Source organism: Pinus tabuliformis, chromosome Q, assembly GCF_031772625.1.
Source record: "Pinus tabuliformis cultivar Carrire ecotype Pingquan chromosome Q, CPIR1, whole genome shotgun sequence".
Lineage (NCBI taxonomy): Eukaryota > Viridiplantae > Streptophyta > Pinopsida > Pinales > Pinaceae > Pinus > Pinus tabuliformis.
Window position 1 is genome coordinate 1,363,348,628 of NC_142296.1, and position 27,792 is coordinate 1,363,376,419.

The window sequence follows — 27,792 nt, forward strand, 5'->3', positions numbered from 1 at the left end:
CATGGAATTTAGCAGTCGAGTGGACATGGGAAGACGCAGAGTGTTGGTACTACTGAAGCGAAGTGCATTGGATCTGTACACCAATCTCCACAAAGATCCCAGTGAGTGAAGACAAAATTTATCAATGGAGTGGACATGGGAAGACGTAGAGTGTTGGTACTGCTGAAGCGAAGTGCATTGGATCTGTACACCAATCTGATTTGTGGCAAGAGTATTCACTGTTGTCAGTACGAACTCTGTCCATTTCACAGGAGGATTTGATTTGTATTCACTACTATCAGTATAGTGAAATCATTGCCAAATAAGACCATAACCAATAGAGTGTAAGAAAGAACGAAGAAAATATTTTAAAAAATAATTTATTTATTTTTTTAATGTTCACATTAGACAATGATTTTTATTTTTTGGTCAGTAGCTCATTAATTCGGTAGTCAATGACTTATCGAATGCATAATACTTGCATGCGACAAGGATAATAAGGGGCTAAGGCCATAAAAATAAATCAAGGAGCCAAGAAAAAAGAATAAAATAAAAAGTCTAAAAAAGAATTACTTAAAGGAACTAAGAAGATAAAAATAATAAAAAGAGTTATGAATGATCAATATAAATGATGAAAAACCCAATTATTGACCGAACAAGCGATATAAAGAAGATACATATACCTACATAGATACAAACAATAATAATATAAAAGTAAAAAAGAACATAAAAATAATTAGGAGGACAGGACAGGGACCCAACTTCTGGTAATATTCCATCCATCGTCTCTATTCAAATTAGTGGGCCTTTTCTCGATTTCTAAGGCCTCCCTTAATTTTAGATGATGGAAATGACTAATCTTGGCAATGACTTGGGCCTCCTCAATGCAGATGTGATGCTTAGTTTTTTCTACATGTTTTGCCAAGGCAGAGGAGCGGGTCTCGCCATGCCTGATGTCAGTGGCATGCTCACGAATCCTTTGATTAATTGAGCAACCAGTCTCACCTGTGTAGGGAGTCCCACAGGAGCAAGGGATAAAGAAAACATCTTTTATATTTTTAGGGTCCACCAGGTCTTTTATAGATCTAAGGGAGCTCTAGATGGTGTTTAGAGGTCTAAAGGTTGAAAGAAAATTATGCTTTTTTAGGATCTTCGCAATCTTGGCAGTGGTCCCTTGGATAAAATGGAGATGAACACCTAAAATCCTTGGGTTCCATCTTAGCCTTAGGAACTTTTTCAGCTTTGAGTAAAGCCTTAGAACACTAGTATCTATTGTACCCATTATTCAATAAAACACTTAGGAGGTGCGCTTTCTCATCATTAAGACGGCTCTCATCAAAGACTCTTAAAGCTCTAGTTGCTAAAGTGTTGAAAACACCAAGCTTTTGAGCTAGGAAATGATGAGAATTTGCATGAAGATATTGCTCCATGTGAGTTTTATTCCAAAAGATTAGATGAGAAAAAGAGGCATCATCATTCCTTGAAAGGAGGACGTGAAGGAAGGGCAGACTACCGTTTCTTTCATATTCCATGGTGAACTTTACGGAATTAGATTGATTATTAAGATGAAGGAAAAAAAGGTTAAGCTCTTCCTTACCATGGGACCCGATGACACAAGTGTCATCCAAAAACCTCTTCCACATCTTAGGTAGAAGATGAGAAGAGGCTAAGGCCTTTGATTCAAAATCCTCCATGAAAAGATTAGCCACTACAAGGAAGAGGGGGGAACCCATGGCGACACCACAAGTTTTCTCATAGAATTCCCCAACAAAAGAGAAGAAAGTAGAGGTGAGATAGATATCAACTAATCTAGTCGTATCAAGATCTGTAATACGCTTAATGACTTCAATGGCCTCATTCGTAGGGATATTAGTATAGAGGGGGACCACATTAAAACTCACAAGCTAGTCACCGGGATCAAGAGTAATACCTTTTAACTCAATGACAAAGGATGCAAAATCCTTGACAAAGGATTATGTATGACTGACAAGTGTTAAATATTTAGCAAGAAGATAAGTCGACGCTCATATCGTGTTGACAATAGGTCTCATGGGAGCCCCTTCCTTATGAATCTTTGGAAGTCCATAGATTCTGGAGGTAAGAGGGATACTTTTGATAAACTTATGACTGAACAAGTTGAACGAACTATTGGATGTTATAACAAGAGCCAAACTTTTAGAAATCTTCTCTAAAGGGTCCTTATCAAGTTTCTTATAGCTCCCGCTATTACAAAGGTGGCCCAACATCTTCCTTCAATAATCCTCTTTGTCAAGAATAACCACAACACCACCCTTGTCGGCTTTGAGAACAATCACATCCTTGTTACTATTTGATGACTTGAGAGCGTCAAATTCAAGTTTGTTGATGTTGTTTTTGGGGGGATTACCCTTTTTAAGGACAATAACATAATTTTTTCTGATGATATCTTTAGCAACGTCCGGTAAGTCATTAATACCATATTTAATGTCACAAATGATATCATCGACAAGTATCTTTCTACAAGCAAGGGAAAAATTTAAACCTTTCTCTAATAGACGAAAGACCAGAGGGTCAAAAGAAAAGCTAGAGAGATTGGCAACACTATTACTAGAGGGGGAAAGGGAATTAGAACAAACATTATTAAATGAACATAAAGCCCCACAATTACCAGTACTAATATTGTTGAAGAAAAGTGTAACTAGGTTCGGTATTTGTAAATGAAATTTTGATCTTTGTACTTATCAAGAAAAAGAAATATTATTTTTGTAAATTATTTGAATGAGTTTCTTTTTCATTCCATAGGTCTAGGAAAGGTCAAAGAATCAAAGTCATGTTCTTAAGCATGAATATGGGTCAACCTTGTCAAGTAGCCCTCCAATACCAAGCACCATCCTCCAAGACGAAGACTGCCAACAAAACAATGACTAAAACAATTAAGACGGCCTCAAAATGGATATTGAAGAACAATCATGTCGGCTCAAGTTGAAGTGACATATCTATTCATGAATTCAAGTCAGCTTGCATACAAGACAGACCACTATATATAACTAATAGGATCTGCGCAAAAGTAAGTGAAGACATCTCAGATTCTTCTGAGGTATAGCTACAGGATCTCGGACAATTACAGTGAGTAAAGACCTTGCAATATCAGTTCTTTGGATGGGTAATCTAATAAAGAATTTCATTGCAGGCAGACTTACTCTCGACATATAAGATAGACATAGCACATCTACGATGATAGCAGGACACAATCTTGATCTCAGTGTAATAATATCGGTACAAGGAAAAGAACTCAGGCACGTTGATCTATATTGACATTCTTCATCAAAGTAGTTCCACTATCTCGGCATACATGTGATATACCAATAGTCTCAGTGTAATTATATAATGAAGATCCCGATGCAAGGAACACACTCACTGTTTCGGTATGTTTATGATCTGTCTTAGTACAACTGTGATCCCACAGTATTGCATTCACAACATACTCTGTCTCGACATATTACCAATAAACCAGTCATACCACCTGAACGAAATCATGATCTCAGTCTCAGTATTGATCGTGAAAAGATCTCGGCGTAGTTGGACCAAGACATCAATCCTTTTCTTCATTATTGCTGAGATCATCTTCATTACTATCACTTCATCAAAGTTATTGTTACTGCACCTTCACTACGACATACATTATAACAACAATATCATTATTGTTGATTCATTGTCACATATTCACTGATATCTTCACTATCTTTTTAGTAAGATCATCTATGTGCTTTTACTAAAATCATAACTATAACACACACACACACACACACACGCACATATATATAAATATATCGGTGTTGTTGGACCAAGACGTCAATCCTTTTCTTCGTTATTGCTGAGGTCATCTTCATTACTATCCCTTCATCGAAGTTATTGTTACTGCACCTTCACTAAGATATACATTATAACAACAAGATCATTACTGTTGCTTCATTGTCACGTCTTCACTAAGATCTTCACTATCCTTTTAGTAAGATCATCTTTGTTCTTTTACTGAAATCATAACTATAAAATTTACAATATGTGACAATTGCACCGAGATCTTTTCATGATCAATACTGAAACTGAGATCATGATTTCATTAAGGTGGTATGACCGGTCTAAATGAAGATCTCGGTGAAGATGTGACAATGAAGCAGCAGTAATGATCTTGTTGTTATAATGTATATCTTAGTGAAGGTGCAGTAACGATAACTTCGATGAAGCGATAGTAATGAAGATGATCTTAGTAGTAACAAAGAAAATGATTGATGTCTTGGTCTTGGAGTGGCCTGACAGGTCAAGGGTCTTGGTCTTGGTATTCATCAATTAGAATCTCTATAAGAAGAATTTCATACGGGTTTTCCTCTCCAAGAGAGAGAGGTTTTGGCCCTGGCAGAAAGCCAAACATCTTGTGTTCTTGTGTCTTTGTTTTGGTAGCAGTTTGATGAAGCAAACACACACACTAATAAGAAGAAGAAGATCAAGCTAAGATAAATTGCAAAAACACTTCACAAATTGTTATCAAGTCTAGAAGAATCACATTAATTCCACTTGCCCTAGATTCTTCAACATGGTATCAGAGTTAAGGTGCTAAAGTCAAATGAAGGGCAGCAAAAGAGACATACAAGGATCTGTCTTCAAGGATATCAAAGCAGGTTGAAAGGATTAAAGGAGAAAGTATACAATAAGCAGGTCAATAACAATCATGGAGTATCAACTTCAGTAATTACAGTCATGCACTCAACCCATGCTCAGTTTTATGAAGTTTGTAAGTGAGCCTCACTTCTTGATCACTGAACTTTTTCCATGCCATAAAAGATAGTCTCAAGTATATATATATATTGCAGAAGTAATCTAAGGAGTACCTCTTACAATCCATGATTACTTCACTGTCTTAGTATAGTTATTACATCAAGGCAGTTTCGGTGATGAGACAATTTATCTATACAATGCCACCCACAATTTAGTTATGTTATTCATTGACAAGTTTGGGCTCTCAATACATTGCCTCTCTACACAATGCACATAGACATCATTGTGCAGTGCCATACCAATATACTTGTCACAGTCTCGAATTTTTTCTATGATTATGATCCCAATAGCATGGTGCTTAGATCTGAACATAATATCACTAACATTTCAACAATATGTTGAAGTCAAAAGTACCTCAAAAATGAATTGGGAAGGTCATGAAGCAGTCTCGGTGATGTCAAGACCACTGATGTCATGGTGCTAGAAGGCCTCCAAGGAAGTCGTGCTGAAAGGATACTAATGATGGGTAGCTCAAGAAAAAGAAGCATCAAGGTGAAGATCTCCTCTTCACACACCAAGTAAGTATCTTTCAATTTTATAATCATATTTGGTTAAATGATTTCATGATTGAAAGGGGATTTATAAATCGATTAGATAATCGAAAGTCCTTGCATAGAATAAGGAGGATTGTCATAATCCTCATAGAAAAAAGAAATCATTGATATCTATGAAAAGGTCTATGAAGGCCAACCATTGTTTGAATCCATCAAGAGATTCATAGGATTCAAATGATATCACTCAAAATTCCTCTCATACCTAAATAGCAGAGGATGAGACATAAAGAGAGATATATGAAATTCTAGATATACTATCTGGAATCAAAGTAAAGAAGGTCAGTTAGACCTACACAATAGTAAAGGTATCAAAGAACGAAGGAACAACTTCATGAGGATCTAGAAAAGATGATGAGAAGGTAGTCATCATTGATGAGAAAGGTAACAAATATCAATAAACAAAGAAGGTTACCTCACCCGACAATTTGTGTTCTCTATGCTAGATAGAGAAAGACAATTTGCAATCTATAGGATAAAGGAATTCAACCCTGTGCAGAAAGGAAAAGTAAGGTTGGTCCTCAAGCAAAGGAAAAAATAATTATTGTGAAGATTCAATGCTATAGAAAGATTTTGGAAGCTCATATCACTGAAAGATGGAGGAAGCTAAAGAAAAGGGCCAAGGAAAGAGGGAGTATCAAATTTCTCCTACGAGTAAGATAGTATCCCTCACAAGAGGGTCCTATCATAAGCTCCTAAATCTTGGGTTATAAGATATGACAATGATAATAAGATGCATCACATCATCATGGAAGCATTAGAAACAAGAGATCATGACATCACCATGGGAATAATGAAGGACAAAATCCATCACAGACAAACATGTAGGTGTATATAGCTCTTGGGAATCTGAGTGGACATTGAAGAAAATAAAGGAGTCATCTAAGGCTCATCATACATCAAGTCAAAAAGGAAACATATGCTAGTTGGGGATATACCAGATCCTCAAAAATTCTCTGATGGAATCCCCAACATAGGGTTCACTAATCTAGAGAGGAAGCAAGTGTTTCAACAAGAACTCCAACTTATGGAATCCATGAGATAATGGTGTGATGACATGAAGTAGATCAAGGGATTAAAGATCTCTTCTTTCAAGGAAGCTGCTGGAAGAAGCCTAGATGACCTAAAGGTAAACTGAGGTATGTATGTGTGTATTTAATTTTATAATGTCATGTTGTATGGTTGCAGGTAATATAGATCATCACTTATCTTAAGAAGCACGATCAAGAGAAAAGGATATCCTCCTCTGAAAAGATGCAGAAAGGCATAAGTCACACTAGATGAAAACAATATAATATGTCTTCATATGAAGTATGAGGTGGTTGACTATAATTAAGAAACTCTGATTGAAAGATCCTAGGAATGGAATGTGTGAGGAAGGAAGAGATCGATATGCAACCCTGATGAAGGTAATCAACATCCAAAATATCAAGAAGACTTGATTAAGGAAATCTCCTGGGGAGATATGAAGACTCTGATAATGAAGACCCTTGACAATGGATATCTTTGGGAGGTGTGTCAACATGTATGCAGGATGCTGATACCTACAGGAAGATGTCATGATGAAGAGCCATCTCGTAAGGTATGATTTAATTTAATATGATGTTTTGATTTCTTGAATAATATATGGATGAGTTCATGTAGGGCTACTAGAACAAGACTTGTAAGTACAAGTACAACCAACATTCATGTGATGGATGGAAACTCCTAAAAGAAGCATGGAGAGAAAAAGAAGTAGCCATATGAAGAAAGTTCCAGATGTATGCCAAGAAGTCCACTTTCCATGAAGAAAGGAATGGCATGAAGAAATAAGAAGGTAAGTGATCGATGATGTTGCTCTACAAGGAAGAAGCTCAACTAAATTTCATGACATCAATGAGAGAAGTTAATCAAGTAGTTGAAGAACCCATGAAGAAGAAGTTGTTGATGTATAAAAGAGTCCCTAGCTAAGAGGGAGATCTGACGGGTCCCTGATCAAGAGGGAGTTTGAATTAGATCACCCCTGATTACAAAGGAGTGACAATTGTGTTTTTTCCATTTCACGTGTCATGCACTAGACCGGGACTAATAGTCGTAAGCCTAGATGAAGGCCATGAATGGAAATCTAGACACATGATAGACACATCATTCTTGTCTTCACTTGGGAAGACATAATGGAGGGTTGGGTAATCATCTAGCATCTGATACTCTTTGAGGATGTGTAGGGCATCCAAGATAAGAGTAGGCAAGAGGATCGATATTCTTTTGAGGGCTGAGAACCCAAGATAAGAATAGTCCTAGGAGGTCATACTCAGTGAACAGCTAGGTGGGTATGTACCTTGAGAGACAATGATGAAGGTGTCTATAAATCATTGGTCTCACTAGCATTGTAGTTCATGGTCTCGCAGAGAGATGGAGCTGTTAGTCAAGGCCTTGCACTATGACAATGTTAATTGATATGCTGCTATACAAATGGGATTACCAATCCAATTCTTCTTATGAGAAATTCTTTAGATTGAGAATGACCAAGTACCATTGTAAATACCTCCCTAGTTAAGAGGGAGTGTTGAAGAAAAGTGTAACTAGGTTCGGTATTTGTAAATGAAATTTTGATCTTTGTACTTATAAAGAAAAATAAATATTATTAGATTTGAGACTTTTGTGATCCATATTGTAGATGAAAGTCTTTTAGATTAATCACATCATTAGGATTGGGTCGACGTTTCAAACCAGCTAATGTGGTTCATCCTCAGGACATGGTGAAAAAATCATACAATCTTTGAGAATAAATAGCAGGGATGCATCATAGCCCAGGGTCAGCCATTGGAAAAACTAGCCGTTGGAGATTAGGTAAAACGAGATTCAAAAAATGGAATTATTTGATATTCTAATTTTAGTTATAAATTATGTAATATTATAATTTTAGTTATGAATTATTTAACTAACAGCTAGTTTTTCCAATGGCTAACCCTGGGCTATGATGCATCCCTATTGTTTATTCTCAAAGATTGTATGATTTTTTCACCTTGTCGTGAGGATGAACCACATTAGTTGGTTTGAAATGTCTACTCAATCCTAATGATGTGATTAATCCAAAAGACTCTTAGAAATATTATTTTTTGTAAATTATTCAAATGAGTTTCTTGCTCATTCCATAGGTCTAGGAAAGGTCAAAGAATCAAAGTCATGTTCTTAAGCATGAATATGGGTCAACCTAGTCAAGTAGCCCTCCAAAACTAAGCACCATCCTCCAAGACGAAGACTGCCAGCAAAACAAAGACGAAAACAGTTAAGACGACCTCAAAATGAATATTGAAGAACAATCATGTTAGCTCAAGTTGAAGTGACATATCTATTCATGAATTCAAGTCGGCTTGCCTACAAGACAGACCACTATACATAACCAATAGGATCTGCGCAAAAGTAAGTGAAGACATCTCAGATTCTTATGAGGTATAGCTACAGGATCTCAGACAATTACAATGAGTAAAGACCTTGCAATCTCAGTTCTTCGGATGGGTAATCTAATAAAGAATTTAGTAGCAGGCAGACTTACTCTCGGCATATAAGATAGACATGGCACTTCTACAATGATAAGAGGACACAATCTTGATCTCAGCGTAATAATCTCGGTACAATGAAAAGAACCCAAGTACATTGATCTATATTGACATTCTTCATTAAAGTAGTTCCTCTCTCTCGGCATGCATGTGACATACCAACAGTCTCAATGTAATTATATAATGAAGATCTCGGTGCAAGGAACACACTCACTATCTCGATATATTTATGATCTTTGTCTCAGAATAACTGTGATCCCACAGTATTGCATTCACAGCATACTCTATCTCAACATATTGGTAATGAACCAGTAATACCACCTGAATGAAATCATGATCTCAGTCTCAGTATTGATCATGAAAAGATCTCGATGCAGTTGTCACATATTGTCAATGTTATAGTTATGATTTCAGTAAAAGCACAGAGATGATCTTACTAAAAGGATAGTGAAGATCTTAGTGAAGACGTACAATGAAGCAACAATAATGATCTTGTTGTTATAATGTATATCTTAGTGAAGGTGCAGTAACGATAACTTCGATGAAGTGATAGTAATGAAGATGATCTCAGTAGTAACGAAGAAAATGATAGATGTCTTGGTCTTGGAGAGGCCTAGCGGGTCAAGGGTCGTGGTATTGGTATTCATCAATCAGAATCTCTATAAGAAGAATTTCATACAGGTTTTCCTCTCCAAGAGGGAGAGGTTTTGGCCCTGGTAGAAAGACAAACATCTTGTGTTCTTATCTCTTTATTTTGATAGCAGTTTGATGAATCAAACACACACACTAATAATAAGAAGAAGATCAAACTAAGATAAATTGCAAAAACACTTCACAAATTGTTATCAAGTCTAGAAGAATCACATTAATTCCACTTGCCTTAGATTCTTCAATAAATATTATTACTATTATTAACATTAAAACGAGAATAATCATTTATAATGTTATTATTATATTTATTATACATCTTCTTTTTATTATAGTCATTAATAACCCTACTCTCATTATTAACTCCACTAATCTTATTATTCAAAAAATTATTATCATTGTTATTAATGAGTTTGTCTTTTGACAAAAAAATTATGACACTTATCCATAGTTTAACATTGGGAATTCAATTTTTGTTATTTTTTATTATTATTTAAATTTATTTATTTGTAAGTTGATTGGTTGACGTCTTGTTATGGGTTGTTTAGTAACTTCCATTTCTATTAGTTACTAATTTTTTATTTTTAGTTTTATTTATTCTTAATTTAACCTTTTAATTTTATTTTTTTCTTTCTATTATTTCTATTTTCATAAATTGTAATTTTTTCACCTAACAACATGTGTTTCCTTCTAAGAGGTCACAGGTTCAAACCCAGAGGGGGTATAGTATGTATGCCTTTGTAGACTTAGCGGTCAAATCGTTGCGCAGAGGTGGGGTCTCATAGACCAATTTGGTGTCTAACTTGGTTGTGAACTTAAAATTGGATAATAATAATTATTATATTAAAAATATATGTTAATAAATTTAATTATAAATAATTATATATTAATAAAATTTAGATATAATATATATATATATATATATATATATATATATATATATATATATATATGTTTTTGGTGATGACATTGAACCTTACAATATTTTATTAGTTGTTTTATTTTTGTTATAAAATCCTTTTTTTTGTTTTTGTTTTTGTTTTTTTTTTTAATTAAGTTATATTTAAGCTAAGCGACAGGTATTAGCTATTATGTAGCCCTTGTTATTAGTATTCAAACGATTATTATTATTATTATTAAAACAATCATTATTAGTATTTTTTTTTTGTTGATAAGTGGGTGAATCCTGAAAATCACTCTTATCCTGTGGCTGAGAGGCCACGACTCAGGGGCATCTAAGCCGTCAAAGTCACCCGGGGATCGCACCCGGCCTGAGCCGCACCAGCGGAAACTATACTGGATTTTTTGGTATCGGCGAGACTAGAACCGGTGACCTTTGCATACGGAGTGCCTTAACAGCGCGCTCCTTCACCAACTATTCTATATCTTTTTGATAACAATCATTATTAGTATTAAAACTATTATTATTATAATTAAATCGAGCAATGTTAATATTATAAAAATTCTTATTAAACTTATGACAACCTTTATTCATGGTCTCATCGCTAAACGACCCAAACGAAACCACACTATTTAAAGTTAAAGAAATTGCATTACCAATCTTATAGAGAGAGTCAACGGGGTCTCTATCCAATGGAGGCCACGAGCAATAAGTTGGTCCAGAGTTGGAACACGCATACTAAGAAAGGACCGTAGAGGACACTGCCCCCACTTGAGTGTTAACCCTCGACGAGTCCAACGATGAGTGCAAAGAGGTCGCAAGCGGTGAACAGAGACCGAATTTGGCACTGACAGGCCGAGGGAAAGGTGAGGATGGGAGCGTTACCAACTCTTCGCTGATGTTCGACAAAGCTTGCAGGTGGAAGGAGAATGTGAGAGAGCTCAGTATGGAAGTGATGAAGGTGCCCTTCCCTGCAGATCAATCAACCCTGCAATAAATCACATGCATGCATCCATTTATCATTTGCAAAATGAAATAACTTATGACGGAAAAGATGAGTTAAAATTAAATGACATCTAATTCATGTAAAACATTGATCTACACACCGAACTAACTTCTAAACCACAAAAAGAAAATGTAAAACAAGACAACACTTACTAATTTATTTCCAAGAAATCTTAAACACAATCTTTTTGCGTTGTGTTTGTAAATCCTTCCACTTAATCTCCCACAAGAGAGGTGATGTAGAGGCTACAACCACATGATTTTATAGGTTAACGTCTATTGAGATGCAAGAAATTATGAATTGCTTGGAATCAAGAAGAAACATACGTGCAAGAAGAGGGACTAAAGCCTCTGGGTTGGGCCCAATCCCAAGGGTCTCAGCCCTCTGAAACTAACTCAGATGCAACTTAAAATCCAACTTCTCATTATCAAAAAGTGTAGGTCAAATACATCACATAAGAGTTGAAAATAATAATGTGACTACTTGGAGCTCAATAGCTACACCTAGCTGAACAAAAAATTTGAATCCTAATGAGCTCTTTCTCTCGTTTATTTATACAAAAGGGCAGCTGAAGCAACTCCCTTGAAAATATGAATGATTCCTTTCTTGATCTTGAAAATGGGGGATATTGTCCTCCCTACTCTTCACTTGGACTAGGAGTCACTTGGCTGCCAATGAACTCGAACTAGTGAGTGAGGATATGGTTATCTCAAACCAAGTTTAGGGAGTTAAAGAGGTGGACAAACCCCCTAGATTCTCTCCTAGTTGTCTCCATTGATCCCTTGCATAATACTATCCTAAAAAATTCCTCATTTTCCTGCAATTAAACCACATTAGGCCACATACAATGACAAACAACTTCTACTCCTCTTACTAAGCATAATATAACAAAACATGTGAATTAATGCAAAAGAAGGGTAGTTTTAAGTTTGGAGGATGTCATATTAATTTTCAAAATGTACCTATTGATGGGATTCATCAATGCTCTAATAAAGAATGGAACTTGGAAGTTAGTGGACCCTCCATTTAGAACCAAACCGATTGGATGCAAGTGGGTTTTCAATAACATGTATAAATCAAATGGCTCACTTGACAAGCACAAAGCAAGGCTCGTGGAAAAAGGATTTGCACAAAAAGAAGGGGTCAAATATGAGGGGACTTTTGCCCCCACAACGAAATGGGTCATCATCTAGAATCTCTTTGCCTTCGCAGCTCAGAATGGGTGGAAAGTTCATCAAATGGATGTAAAAATTGCTTTCTTGAATGGAGATCTGAAAGAAAATGTTTTTATGTCTCAACCATGAGGTTTTATTGTGAACAAATAAGAGCATAAAGTATGCAAGCTTGTCATGTCCTTGTATGACCTCAAACAAGCACCGCAAGCCTAGTATGAGAAATTGATTGAGCATCTCTTGAAACTAAATTTCAAACACTTTGATCTTGATGATCAACTTTATTTGTCAAGAAAGTTGGAAAAATTGTTGTTTATCTTGTGGTATATGTATGTGATCTATTGATGTTAGGGAACAATGAATATTATATTGCATCCATAAAGATAGAATTGAGGAAAGGATTTGAGATGATAGATTTGGGATATGTTCACTACTATTTGGATATTGAAGTAAACCAACATCGTAAATTTATATTCCTCTCTCAAAGGAAGTACATTAGAGATTTGTTGAACAAATTCGGAATGGTTGAATGCAATCCTTTGTCCACTCTAATGGAACAAAATTTAAAGCTCACATCCAAAGAAGGAAATGAATTTAAGGATGCAACTAAGTACAAACAACTTGTAGGGAGTCTCAACTACATCATTATTACTAGACCAAACATTCCATTTGTTGTTGGAATCCTTTACAGGTTTATGAAAAAACCTTGTGAGGGTCATTAGTCTACTATGAAAAGGGTTCTAAAGCAATTGAATGGAACCTAAGACTTTGGACTCAAATATACACAGGAGGATGACTTAAGCTTGATTAGATACTCTAATTTAGATTTTGGTGGAGATAAAGAAAATGGAGTATCTACTTCAAGTTACATTATGAGTCTTGGATTAGGAGTTGTCTCCTGAAGGTCATGCAAACAATCAATTCTAACAGATTCCACAACAAAGGCAGAGTATGTGGCACCTGCAGAAGAAACCAAGGAGATTGTGTGGCTTAGGAAAATTCTTGAAGATTTGCAGGTGAAATAGTACACTCTAATCCTCTTTTAATTGACAATACTTCTGTAATAAAATTGGCCAAGAATCCAAAATTCCATGATTGAACAAAAGTATCAGTTGATTCAACATCATATTGAGGCCAAGACTATTGACCTATGCCAATGTTCCACAAATGAGCAGATTGCAGACATCTTCACTAAAGTGCTTGGAAGTGAAAAGTTTGAAAGATTCGGAATGATGCTTGGACTTACCAAACACGCCTTCAAATTAAGGGGGGAAATTTAGACACCTAATCCTTCGGGATTGGGCGAAAACTTGTAAATATCTAAATAGAAAACAAGAATATGGAAATAACTTGGAAGGGTAATCCCAAGGGTCACTATTCAAGTTTGTATTTAATCACTTTCCACATTAACGAAAAAAACTTCATTTGAGGAGTTATTTTCCTGGCCTCACAATAAGTATAAGGTTGTCATAGTGGTCCATGTGTTGTACTGAGAATATAAACAAGGTTTTTTTTGTTTTTGTTTTTTTTGTTTTTTTGTTTTGTTTTTTTTGTTTTTCACAATTCTTTATTTTTTTTTAATGGAGCATTTACACTTGCATATGAAAAACCTGGATCAACAATTGGAACGAATAGAGAAACACCTCAGCATTCCCCCTACTAATGGATGCTCATTGGGTTGAAACAAGGGATCCATCCAGGTCACAACTACATATTCAAACCCCACTTCATAGCTTCTTTATTTATGTTGTCTTTGGTTTCTTAGTCTTCAATTAATTTGGTTTGTGTTCATGGCCTCGAAAACCCATATATCAACATATGTACATCTTATTTTGAACTTATGGGTAGTTTTTGTCTTCAACCTCTCTACGGAGAGTGCATTTTTGGATATGCTCGGGCTTCTCTAGTGACTGACCAATCTAAAAAATTTATCTTTTTTATGTAATTTCTTGTTTTTGAAGACAATGCAAATTTTATTCCATCAAAAAAAAAATGTTTAATCAATCATTTTAACACATTATATGAATATTTATAAATATATATTAAATACAATTATATTAAAAAAAAAATCAAAAATATCAAATATCAAGAAACTTTTTGAAATACTTTATAAATAAGATATATGGGTTTATCTTGAGTGGTTGAAAGTAATGTTTGTTATCCTCCCCATCCAAGTTCAACTTAAGTTTTTTAAAGCGGGGAAAAGACTATGATACTTAGGGATATTGGCTTAGTGTAAGGTCCTTGCCTTAGACATGGCAATAAATGTCCTTGATTGTATGTTAAGATGACAATTGGTAGTCCCACAACAAGTGAACATTAAAGAGCAAACAAAAGTGGTTATGACCTGTTAGAAGAGAAATTTACAAAGGATGGTGGTACCATCCATTTGGAAGGGAAATGTAATACAAGCATATGCACCATAAAGAGGGTGATTAGAGTGGTTCATAAGTTAGCATGGTGTTGTGGGGTGATTATGCTTCACTCCAAAGAGAATTATTATATATGAGGGAGAGTTTTTGACCGAGCATTCATGATGGGAATAGGTTATAGCATTTGGAAACATGGGAACATGAAATTGTTGGCCTTTTTCTTTTAAATCAAGATGTTGGACACATCAACTTACATGGTTTTTCACGGACATGTTTGCTTTTAAATTGTACGTCTTTTCCATTTGGTTCACTAGTTCTTAATCCCATTTGTAAGGTTCAGGCCACTTCGATAAAATGGAATAGAAACCTCATAGTCTCAACTTGGGCTTTTTTTTCCTTTGAGGTTCCTTTTGATCTCCTTGCACCCATCCCCAACTTTTTAAGTTTCAATCTTGACCGTTCTCTTGTTTGTAGCTTCTGGATTATTCTCTTTTATTGGTTCTAAGATTGTGGCCACTTTTGTTGTCTTCTTACTTGTGTTAGTCGTATTATCCTTTAGTAGAAACCTAGGTCCAATGGGGACATAATTTAGTCATGCCACAAAGTCCTAGGTTTATGCCCCTTTTTTCCAATGGTTATTTGCAATTTTAATACACCCTAATTTTGCACCAAAAATCCTCTTGAAGGTCGTTTCCCAGTCCTAATTGAGTATAGTTTTCTTGATTTTGTCTTATTTTATGCTCTCATCCTAGACAATAAGTCTCACTCTAGGGGCATCATTCGAGTCAAGCAAAAGGGATTCTCGAGAAGTCCCCATATTTTGGATCTCTGTATCTTGCTTTCTTTTTCTCTACTCAATATTCTAATCTTAGTTAGGAGGCTTATGTTCACCAAGGCCACAAAATGGGTAGTCTTGGGGACAGGGGCATTTATTTGGCTTAGGGCACATAAGCACAATCATTTCTCGAGAACACTTGTCTCAATTCCTCCCACAAGTTGGGTTATTGATACTCCTCTCTTACCTCATCTTTGGTTTTATTCTCACTATTGAAGGAAAATCATGTTTCATGGAAAGGGCTCTCACATCAAAGGAGGTCATCACAACAATGCAAGTTCATCCACTCTCTGGGTCTAGGCAATGGCTAGAACTTGGCTTGTGTTTACTATAGAAATACCCCTCCAAAAATTCAAAGGGAAATTGAGAATTTATAGATGGAAGCCATGATATCATGTTGATTTATGGAAAACAAATATGTCTTGGAGTAGGTTGGAAATTAGGTTCCTGATACAAGTAGTCTAAGAACAAGGCACAAAAAATACATGTAGATAAGGGATATCTATTGGCAACTCAAGACCATAATGTGTAAGGTGTTAGTTGAAACATGACAAGAAAAACAAAAAAATACATGCTTAGAAGACATCGGCCCACCTGTCATAATCCAGGTGGATTTCCCTATTGAATGTACTCTATCATGGCAATTAGTGTTATGTTTTTTTTTCTAATATTTTGAGGATAAATTATGATAGAAGCGACCCTCAACCCTGCAAAATAGGTCCTTGTATGTTTAGTAGGCAATATCTTATTGGTTTTGTTATCACTTTTGGAATTTTTACATGGAAAAAAGCAGTAATTCTATGTTACTGGTTTGGTTTCCCTTGTGGTTGACCAAAAAACACAGAAGAATATCTTATGTTAATATTTTTTTATATGACCTAATATAATCTACCTGCCTAACTTATGCGAAAAAAGGAAGACAAAGATAGTCCTTGGTAGGCAAGGATAACAGGATGTAGGGTTGGTCGAGCATGTCTTGGGTGGTTTTGCACAAGGGTAAGGAATGGCTAAGTGTTAAAGAGCTCGGGCAATGACGACTTGATTGATGGATATGATGTTCCTTGGTTCATGGGTATGTCATATAGTAGTGCCTTGGATTATGGATAAGCAAGAGTTCCTTGTCTAATTAGATGCACACCGCAAGTTGGATGGACATTTCTTGATGTGCAACACAAAGAATGACAAGGATCATGTTGTTCACGTGGGATGTTTGCAACCCATAGGTGCATGAGACTTTGAGAAACCTTGGGAAATAGTGCATGCTTTGGTTTAAATGTGGACCCAAGGGGTCGAGCAATCCAATACTTGGCAAAAAAAAATAGAGTACGATGCATGTTTGGGTTAACATAGGTGTGGAGCATAGGCTCCTTTAAAGTATAGTTGCAAGGAAGAGTTTTTTTGTTTTTTTCTGAAACCACGTATTTAAAAAATAAAACAAGAAAACATAAAACATTTCCTACAATGTAATAAGAGAAAATACAAGGGAGAAGAAGCAAGCTTTGAAAGTTGAAGGGTTGGGCAAACTTGACCTTCTAGCTATCCCCCATTTTAGCCATCCTCCTAGATATATTTTCCCTAGAAAGGAAGAGGGATTGTTTGGCTAAGAGTGAAGTAAATGTTGCCTACACTTCCTTATGGAGCATGAAGATGAACCATAGAGCATGTTTCTTTCTTATTGCTAAATAATTAAGGTTTTGACTAAAACCAATGGAATGTTGGTTTCCCCATTTGGATTTCTAGGGTAAATAATGTCTACATGTGCATTGGTTTAGCTCCATTAGTTGTTCATTTTGCTATATTAACTTGCATTTGTAATCCAATGAAGCTATCGTGTGTGTTTTAAATGGTTGTATGATGATTTAATGGACGCCATGAAGAGTTAATAGTTATTGTGTTAGCTATTGGATTATTTTATGATTTATCTCTATGGTGTTAGAGTTTTTCTTCACAGTTGCAACAATTTATGAATAAATGGATATAGCAAAAGCTCTCTCTCCTTTGTTGTTGGTTAATTTATGGGACTAGAGATTTGTGGACATAGTTATACGATTGTTGAAATCTTCTATGGAATTATTAAATTGGTTCCATGTGTCAAATTTATTGTTATAAGTGAGGAAAAACACCACTGAGATTTACGTACATTGCTACCATGAGTTGCTTGTAGAACTTGGGGTGGTTCTTGGTTATTTGTAGCTCCCCGAGGACCAATTTAGAGCCCATCAACCCTCTGGAGGTCATCACACAACTAATTCAGTCAATTGTTCACTAATTACAAGTTGTATTGCAAAGGGGGAAGCTATATGAAACCTTACGATGGCATGCACATCTTCAAGAGAACTCCATGTAGACTGTATCAACGTACGTGGCCTGGATGGCATGTCTCCCTCTATTAGGAACATAAAATGGAGGTTATCACATTGATTCAATGTTGGATTTTGTTCCAAGTCATTTTCTAGCATCTAATGTAATGGCCATCTCGCTCGGTGTTTGAAGTATCTTTTGTGAAGTGAAATAATGAGTCATTCCTTATGTGTAGATCTAAGTGGTTTTTTTGTGTGCCTATTGATTGATAGTTAAACTATATTGGAGATGGGTTGGTCACGTGAGAACTCAAGCATGAGTTTGAATACATCTCACTCATAAGAGTAGCATATGGTTAATCAACAAAGTTTATCTCCCCATTCGAAGATTTCACTGTAGTACCATCTAAGAGTAAGCAACTAGATGTAATTTATGATGGCATTTTGCATATTAGTGTTGAAATTTATGTATAGGAGCTATTGTTGATAGAAATTTGTTTTTGGAATTCATGTTGTTGAGATGAGAAAAATATAAACCTACGATATATAAATCACATGGTATTAGAGCTTCAACTGGAATGTACTTTGTGAGGCTTGGAGGGTAAGTAGTCTTAGTGATTATAGAAGATGTCGACAATAATTGTTGTTAGGATTATAAAGAAACATAACACCAGCAATGGTAGGGGTTGTAATGAAGAAGATAAGATATGATAAGATAATTTAAGTAATGTCTCACTGATGACCACAAAAGCATGTCAAAGGAACTATTAAGTACGATGATGTCATTATAGAATAAGAGTACCCAAAGGTCTCTTATAAAAGGGAGGATGTAGAAAGTAAATTAAGGTAGAGTAGAGAGTGAAGTGAGATGTAAGTTGAGGCATGATCAACCCTCGATTCCAAACCCAAAAACCCACCTAGGGTGGAGATGTATAGGAGGAGAAGATCTTAGAACAAGAAGAACCAAAAGTAATTACACTTGTTCATTATGGAACAAATCCAATTCTCCTAACATCTGAGGTTGAATGAAGGAAGCTCAATATAGTATGATGTCGAGAGGGAGAATTGGTGGGAAGAATAGATCACCCACAATGTTTTTATTAAAGAGGTAGTTCACTACTAAGGTCTAAGAGATCTTCTCCATCTCTCAGTAAGGGGACTATTGTGGTCATGTCACTGAAATCTCATGTGACAAGGGAAGGTCCCAAAAGTCTGCACCAATCTAGAATCTAAAATTATGTTAATATGGTTCATCTCTTAATGTCCCTTCCCGGGGGTAGTACCATGAATAAAAAAGTGATTCGTCGGGTAGAGTTTGTTCTATTAGGAGACTTAATAATACATGTTCAGAGATTTAGGGTCACTTGCATGTATGTGGCCAAGCACCTTTGGTTGGAATATATGAAGAAGCCAATGAGGGTTTGAGTCCCCCTGACTAAGCAATGTAACCTCACCCTACTCTCGTAGTAGATGGGGCATTAGAATATGAACTACTTCTCGATCTTAATCTCCTATAGATAACATAGTTGGAAAATCACATCTAATTGATTAATCTAGTTACTTGTGTCAACTCGAAGTCTATGAGAGCCCACTTTGAACTATAGTCTATGGAATGCAAAGAGCATGCACCAAATGGTGGAGTGTATATTTTGGTTGAACAATGAGCCCATCTCTAAGCTCCAAGAAGTGTTAAGTGCAAAAGGCCATCTTTGGGCACAACCCACCTTGAGGGTTAACCCAAGTGATCTAGATAAAAAGTTTGTAAATGTCACCCCTTATAATTGTGTTAAACTAATGTCTGATAGGTAGGAGGTGGCTAGGTAAGTTTAAGGAATATCTGAATAAAGGTAGAGGGTCCATCTAAACGCTCGTAAACTATAAAAGATCTCAAATTCCTGGAAAGAAACCTTGAGCCAAGCCTAAAGGGATAGAGAGGGCAATGGTCTCTAGGGAACAATAAGCCAAGTACACGTAGCGGTCTTGCCCTTTCATTAAGTTAGTGGAGCTTTATATGTAATGCATAAAATAGACCAATTAAATATTGTCTTAACTCAGCAGGGTTGGGCCCCAAACTATATTAGGATGATGTGTTAAGGGACTGTCTACTTGCATCCAGTGATGTGCCAAAGGAGAAGGGTCTAAACTCTCTCATATAAGGTCCAATTATACTAGTAAAGAAGCATATTAGGGGAATTTTTAGGTCTAAAATGGGCCTCATAAGAAAAATGTACAAGGAAAATTGTATAGCTGCGAGGGTTTGCGACCAGGTCTCGGCTCTCCTCGATTTGCACTCGCGGGCTCTAAGCCCTGCGCCTATCACCGACTAGCATCCTCTGCCTCAAGAAATCAGAGCTGATCGGATCTAGCTCACCGATCCAGACAGCTCTTCGAATCCAGAACTATTCGGATCTTGACAGCTTGTCGCCCCTCTGGCTAGGGAGAGATCTCTGCTGTGCTGCCTCGGTGGCGGCCGGCATTAAGCCTGATGGAGACTCAGGGTCATGATCCTCCCTCTGATCCTGCCGCAGAGGCATTCCATCAACTTCTGGCAGGCTTGCCTCCAAAGAAAAGAAACGAAGCCTCTAAATTTGTCAAGAAAATAGATGAAATTCCAGAGATCTGTTTGCCTCCGGAGACCCCCATGCAGGTAGCTTTGTCGCTGGCGGATCGGGGACTCATTGGCCAATTCACAGGACTTTGGCCATCCCCGAAAACTACAGAGCAATGGGTCAACAGGAACTGGGCGCCTCTGATCAGCCAAAGTGTTACCTCATACTTTCTAGGGCGAGGTTTTTTTCTCTTCGAATTTACCTCCAGAGAAGACAAAGACCTGATCTTTAGAAACAGACCGTACTTCATGGGCCCTCAGGGCCTCTATCTAAATAAATGGACACCGGATTTCGACCCGGCGGTAGATGTCCCCAAGGCTGTTCCAGTATGGGTTCGCCTCCCAAATCTGTCGGTTCACTGCTGGAACTGGGACTCCTTGAAGCACATCGGCAACTCCCTAGGAAAATTCATAGATCGGGCAAGCAACAAGGACCAGTACGATTGTGCCAGGATCTGCGTTGAGGTAGACTTAGAAGAAGGCTTACCAGAAGCAATCAAAATCAAAGTCGGCAGCTGGTCCCATGTGCAGATCTTGGATTATGAACAACTGCCTTTCAAATGCAGGAAATGCCACGTGTATGGACACTTCGCCAGAAACTGTCCGACCAACCCAGAGCCAGAGAAAGGAAATGAAGAGGGCTGGAATCAAGTAAGGCGAACCAGAGCCAATCAAAAGGGACAAAAACAGGGAGGACAACAGGGCAAAGGCAACCCTTAGAGCAACGCTCAGAAACCCCCTACAAAAAAGACGCAAGAAAATAAATTTGTCCTTCTAAGTCAACCGACAGAAGATGTTCCAGAAGCAGAGATACAAAAGCCAGAATCCTCAAGGAAAAGCACACCTCCAGCTTCCCCCAAAGAAGCTGAGAATCCTAAAGACACGTTCCAAGAAGAGGAAGAAGAAGAACAAGAAACTGAGGAGTCAGAAGAAGAAGGAGAAATAGGCGAATCCCAAACTTCGGTGAGACGATCAGCAAGGGGTCGCAAAACAGACAAAGAGAAAAGAGAGCAGCAGACCTACAAAGATAAGCTACAGGGCAGCCAACCAACGCTGGAAAAGCTCCTGGCCTCAAAGCCCAAAATGGGGAAAAATCAGCCCCAAGGCTCCAAGGGAGCCCAACAGAAGCATAAATAATGAAAGCTATCTCCTGGAACTGTAGAGGTATGGGGAGCAAAGTTAAGGAAGAAGGCATAAGAAACCTAATAAGAACAGAAGCCCCAGATATACTTCTCATCCAGGAGACCAAAATGGAAGAAAAACTCTTCCTGCAAATAAGCAAAAAGTTGTGGCCCAAAAGCGAAGCAAGAGCTAACTCAGCCAGGGGCGCCTCAGGAGGAATCGGTACTCTATGGAACTCCAACAAATATGCACTCACCTCTGAAGCAACCAACACTCATTGGTTGATGTTAAAGATGCAGAACCTTGACACAAAGGAAACCATCACTATCTTCAATGTATACTCTCCAGTCAACATAAGAGAGAAAAAGGAGTGCTGGGACACCATAAAACAACAGGCAGATCTGACAACTCTGGAAAATGTAATCATTGCTGGAGATCTCAATCTCACTCTCCACTCATCTGAGAAAAGGGGAGGAAGCACAGTCCGAGACCCGGCAAGAGAATGGGCGGAGGATCTTCTGCAAGAATGGGACTTGATAGACATCAAACCCTCAACCGGTAAGTTTTCATGGTCTAACAAAAGAATAGGTCCTGGGCATATAGCTGCCAGGCTAGATAGATTTTTCATCCAAAGTTCTTTCCTGCTTCTTGGGCTAGAATCCAGAATGCACATTCTCCCATTTAGCATCTCGGACCACAAGCCGATAAAGCTAGAGCTGCTTGCCCACCCAGATCTGGGACCCATTCCTTTCCGCTTCAGTCCACTCTGGGTAAAGGAACCCCTATTCATGCAAACAATCAAAGATTGCTGGAGCCAACCTGTCAATGGCTCACCTTTTTACATTTGGGAGGAAAAACTCAGAAGGACAAAAAGAGTTTTGAAACGCTGGGCAAAAACTCTCCCAAATCCAGCAACTGAAAGGAAAGTCATCAAATCCTCCCTTGCCTCTCATCAAACTTGCATGGAGAGCGCCATAATCACAGAGGAGTTGATTGACCAGGAAACCCATCTACAACAGAACTATCATAAGGCCTGCTTGGCAGAAGAAGAATACTGGAGATTAAAATCGAGAAATCTCTGGCTGAAAGCTGGAGATAGGAATACGGGCTTCTTCCACAAGCAAGCCCAGGCTAGGAAAAGTTTCAATACTATCTCTGAGATCAAGGAAAATAATGTCACGCACAAGGAATTTGCAGACATCAAGAAAGCAGCCTACACGCATTTCCAAAATCTATTCACTGAAGACCAGAAGACTCTTCTTCATCAAGAGCTGCTAGACATTATTCCTCAAGCAATCTCTCCCCGTATGAACAGGATCCTAGAGGCCAAAATCACAAAAGAGGAAATTAAAAAAGCCCTCTTTGACATGGAGCCCGACAAGGCCCCGGGACCAGACGGCTTCTCTGCCAGATTCTTCCAAGTTTGCTGGCCGATTGTGGAAAAGGATCTTCTTAAAATGGTACAAAAATCTCAAAATTCTCAGAAAATAGGAGGCAGCACAAACTCTGCTTTCTTAGCTCTCATTCCAAAGGAAAAAGGAGCCAGCAACTTCAGCAGATTTCGCCCAATCTCGCTTTGTAACACTGGGTACAAATTAATTACCAAGGTCATCGCAAACAGGCTGAAGTCCATCCTACCAAAAATAATTCCGGAAAATCAAGGAGGCTTCATTCAGGGAAGGCAAATCGTGGATAACTACACTCTCGTTCAGGAGGCAATACACTCAAGTCTCCACCGAAAGGAACAAGGTATGGTGATCAAACTAGACTTAGCAAATGCTTTTGATCGAGTCAATCATAGATTTCTGTTAAAAGTAATGTGTAAATTTGGTTTTGGAGCAAATTTTATAAAGTGGGTCCGGGCCTGCATCTCAGAGCCTTGGATTGCTCCCCTAGTAAACGGAAGAGCCACTGATTTTTTCAAAGCCTCGAGAGGCCTCAGGCAGGGATGTCCTCTTTCCCCTCTGCTTTTTGTCATTCAAGCCTCTGTCCTCAGTTTCCTGTTAGAGAGAAAATTGCAAGACCAAGAGATCAATGGCCTTTGTATAGCCAGAGGGGTCAAAAGCTTAAACCACGCCTTATTTGCGGATGATACCTTGCTGTTAGGTAGCGCCACCCTCTCCTCAGCTTCCAAGTTCAAAGCTGCCTTAGATGTTTCTATCAAGGCTTCTGGCAGCGCCCTTAACAAGAATAAATGCCATATCTACTCCTGGAATACTTCGCCAAGAACTCTATCTGCTATCTCTAGATGCCTGGATTTTGCTGCTTCATCCTCTTGGACCACTTTTAAATACCTGGGCCTCCCTATCTGCCTCAAAAGACTCTCAGTCAAAGACTGGCATCCTCAGCTTGAAAAGTTCAAATCTAGAATTCAGTCCTGGGGTTTTCGTTGGCTCAACGCTGCTGGCAAGTCAATTCTTGTAAAATCTGTGCTGTCCAGCCTCCCAATTTTCCACTTTGCAGGTCTCCTTGCTCCTTCAACCATCCTCAGCAAGATGGATGAGTTTATGCGCAGGTTCTTTTGGAAGGGCGGAAAGCAAAATGAAAGGAAAATCCCCCTTATCAGTTGGGAAACCATTGGCAAGCCGTTGATGGAAGGTGGCCTAAACTTCAAAAATATAGGTCATCAGAACGTGGCCATGGCAGCAAAGACCATCTGGAGGATCATTGCGCCCAAACCTGGATGGGCTCAGCTAGCCTTATGGAAAAAGTATCTCAAGGGATCCCGATTAAGATGCTTAGAGAACGAATTTCAGGCTCAGAATTCGCCTCTCATTAAGCAGAATTCATCATTCCTAAAACTCTGCATCAAAGCAGGCCCCCTAATCAGAGATCATTCATATTGGATCCCCGGGAATGGCAGGAGGATAAACATCTGGTCCGATCGCATTATGAACAGGGAGCCTCTTGAAAATAAAATCGTCACAAGGGACCTGCGATCGTGGATGAACAACAATGGCCTGCGCACGCTATGGGACATATCGCTGTGGCATAACGAAACCTGGACGGGCTGGAAAGCAGTGGAAGTGCCGGATCATCTGCGCAGGGAATGGACCGTGTTGACTGAGCATCTACATGGCCTGGCCCCCACGCAGAGGAGAAGTCAGGATCGCAAGGGATGGGGAGCGCAAAGCAGAGGTTACACCGTGGCCATCGGCTACAGAAAATTAATGGAGAAACCGCACGTTCCTCCAGATCCAGCGCCGTGGCATGGAGTATGGCGCACCCCCTCATGGCCGAAGACAGATCACTTCGCCTGGCAGCTCTGTCATGGAAAAATACTCACCCACGATATACTACAGAGGAAAGGAATACAGGGGCCTTCTATATGCCCGCTGTGCAAAGAAAAATCAGAGACAACAGCGCATATTATGTTGGAATGTTCGTTCTCCAAAAGAATCTGGGAATACTTTGTTCAGAATTTGAATCCCAATCTCTTATTGCCAAGCTCCATTGTGGAGCTGTTTTCAAAATGGACAGCCAACTATCCAGGACAACCTTCAAAAAATCAGGTAGTAAAAACAGCCTGGGACATTCTTCCAAAGATAATATGCTGGCAAATCTGGCTTGAACGTAATAGAAGAATATTTAGAGACATAAAACAGAACAACAAGGTATTAGAGAGCAAAGTTAAAAGCCAACTCAGGGAATGCCTAGCTGACATTAAAGACGACTCAAACCTCAGTCAACAAGACATCACCTGGGGTACACTCATTGGCTTGCAATTCCATCCAGCAAACAGAGCTGTCCCTTCTCATAAAAATTGGCACATAAGAAAATCTGAAGGCGACTTTAAAGAATGGCTCAATGCGCTTTCAGGACATACTCTTTTCTTTGATGGGGCAGCAAAGGGAAATCCGGGCAAAGCTGGCGCAGGAGGGGTCATAGTAAATCAAAATGGGGAAATAATTCACTCCTTCGCATGGGGGCTTGGGCATACAACCAGCGTGCAAGCTGAAGCTCTTGCTTTATATCAAGGACTCAAGATCCTCCAAGACACAAATGTTGAAACAGCCAATGTTATCGGGGATTCTCAGATCATAATAGATGCAATGGCTTCCAGCACCACTGTGACAGATCTCAAGCTCACTAGACTGATATCCAGAATCAAGGGGCTTGGAAAACGCTTCCAGAGATTAAGCTATTTTCATGTGCTGAGAGCCTTTAACAAAGAGGCAGACAAAGAGGCCAACAAAGCCACTCTACTCTCAATAGGAACCAAGCAGAAAGACAAAGAAGAAACATGGGATCCCATACCTTAAGATACAGGATCAAATGATTTACTGTCTTCTCTTAAAGCAATATGTTTGTATCTTCAAATGGGGGGAAACGCTTAAAAGCATGAACACCAGATCAAAGAAGATTTTTGTAAGAATAAGATGCATATTCACACACAAATGTGACCCGCATCAGAATAAAGAAGACCTCTATGTAATCAGATTATTGGCATTCAGCCCAAGACGAATATAAATACCCCATACCCGTTTTCGTAAAAAAAAAAAGAAAAAAAGAAAAATGTACAACCAAAATAAACTTTATAAGAACCAACAGAATTTAAGATGAAGATGTCAACCATGGCGGATGATTCACCATTTTTGGAGTAAAAAAGTAAATGATAAAAAAAACAAAAAAATAAAAACTACTTTTTCAACTTATCTCCCGAAGATTTTACTCAAATTTTGAGCTGGAGAACTCATTCGATGAAAAATTTAATTCCTCATCCAAGGAGTAACCATGTTGCATACTTTCGATGGACCCTGCTACATGAAAATGAGAAATACATGAAAAGATGTGATTGCAATAACATTTTTCATGTATTTCTCATTTTTCGTGTAGCATGGTCCATCGAAAGTATGCAACATGGGTACTCCTTGGATGAGGAATCAAATTCTACATCCAATGAATGTTTTCGCTCAAAATTTGAGTAAACCCATAGGGAAATAAGTTGAAAATACGAGTTGAAAAAATAGTTTTTTCTTTGTTCCCTCTAAAATTTGATGATGTAATCTAATCTTATTTTATTATTTACACTAATATTTTATAATTTCCTTAGGAGGCCCATTTTAGACCTAAACATTCCCCTAATGGTCCACAAATATAGGAACCATAGAGAATAGTGGGTCGGATAAACAAGTTCATGAGGGACATCTTGGATGACATCTATTGAAAATTATGTTAGAGGCACTATCTGTTGAGAAGGGTTAATAATTCATGGCCCTTATTGATATGAGGCTAAAGGGATGGTTGAAAACTAAAGTAAAGTCCTAATAATTACACCCCAAAGTATTTGTAGGTGCCAATGACCTCGATATCCTCTCCTATAAAGAAGAAGTAAAGGCTTAAGGTTTTCTTCAACGTGTTGAAGATCATAACCTTGGGTTTACCTAGGTTGATTGTTAACTACCAAAGGTCACAAAAGAGAGCTAATGTATCCAAGTATTCATGTAACTCGTTTAGAGATGAGGCTAGGAGGACCATGTCATTAGCAAAGAACGTGATGGATATCAAAACTTGGTGGAGGAGGCACCCATCGTTGTACTGATTATGCTCTTGAAGAAAGGTGTCAAACTCATCGATATAAACACCAAACAAGGAGTGGGGGGGGAGGAGCAACCTTATTTATTCACAATGATACTCTTGATGACATTAAACATCCCATGAATTGTGCGAATAAAACCAAGGACTGAATCATATAGGTGCATGATGGAATTCAATAAGGTCTAAGACATGTCAGTGTCTCCGAGCCTTTGGAACAAGGCTTCTTACAAGACAAAGTCAAGATCTTTTCTAAAATCTATAAAGCAACAATAGACTTTAAAATAATGATGTCATGCCTCCTTAATGATGGCCTATATGGTAAATATATGGTCAATGGTTTGATAAGCATGTTGGAATCTTACTTCTCCTCGAGTTTTAAGATATCCCTACTCAAGCTCACTAGACAACA

The 27,792-nt window shown here is 38.0% G+C and overlaps 1 protein-coding gene across 1 annotated transcript; it reads left to right on the top strand.

Moving 5' to 3' along the window:
• Window positions 1–20,600: 20,600 nt before the first annotated feature.
• Window positions 20,601–21,443, top strand: LOC149224987 (uncharacterized). Its single transcript, XM_089388326.1, has one exon. The coding sequence runs from the start codon at window positions 20,601–20,603 to the stop codon at window positions 21,441–21,443; it is 843 nt and encodes a 280-aa protein (XP_089244452.1).
• Window positions 21,444–27,792: the final 6,349 nt, after the last annotated feature.

Excerpts from the sequence above, each read along its gene's own strand:
- LOC149224987 (XM_089388326.1), top strand. The coding sequence starts at position 20,601 with ATGGAGACTCAGGGTCATGATCCTCCCTCTGATCCTGCCGCAGAGGCA.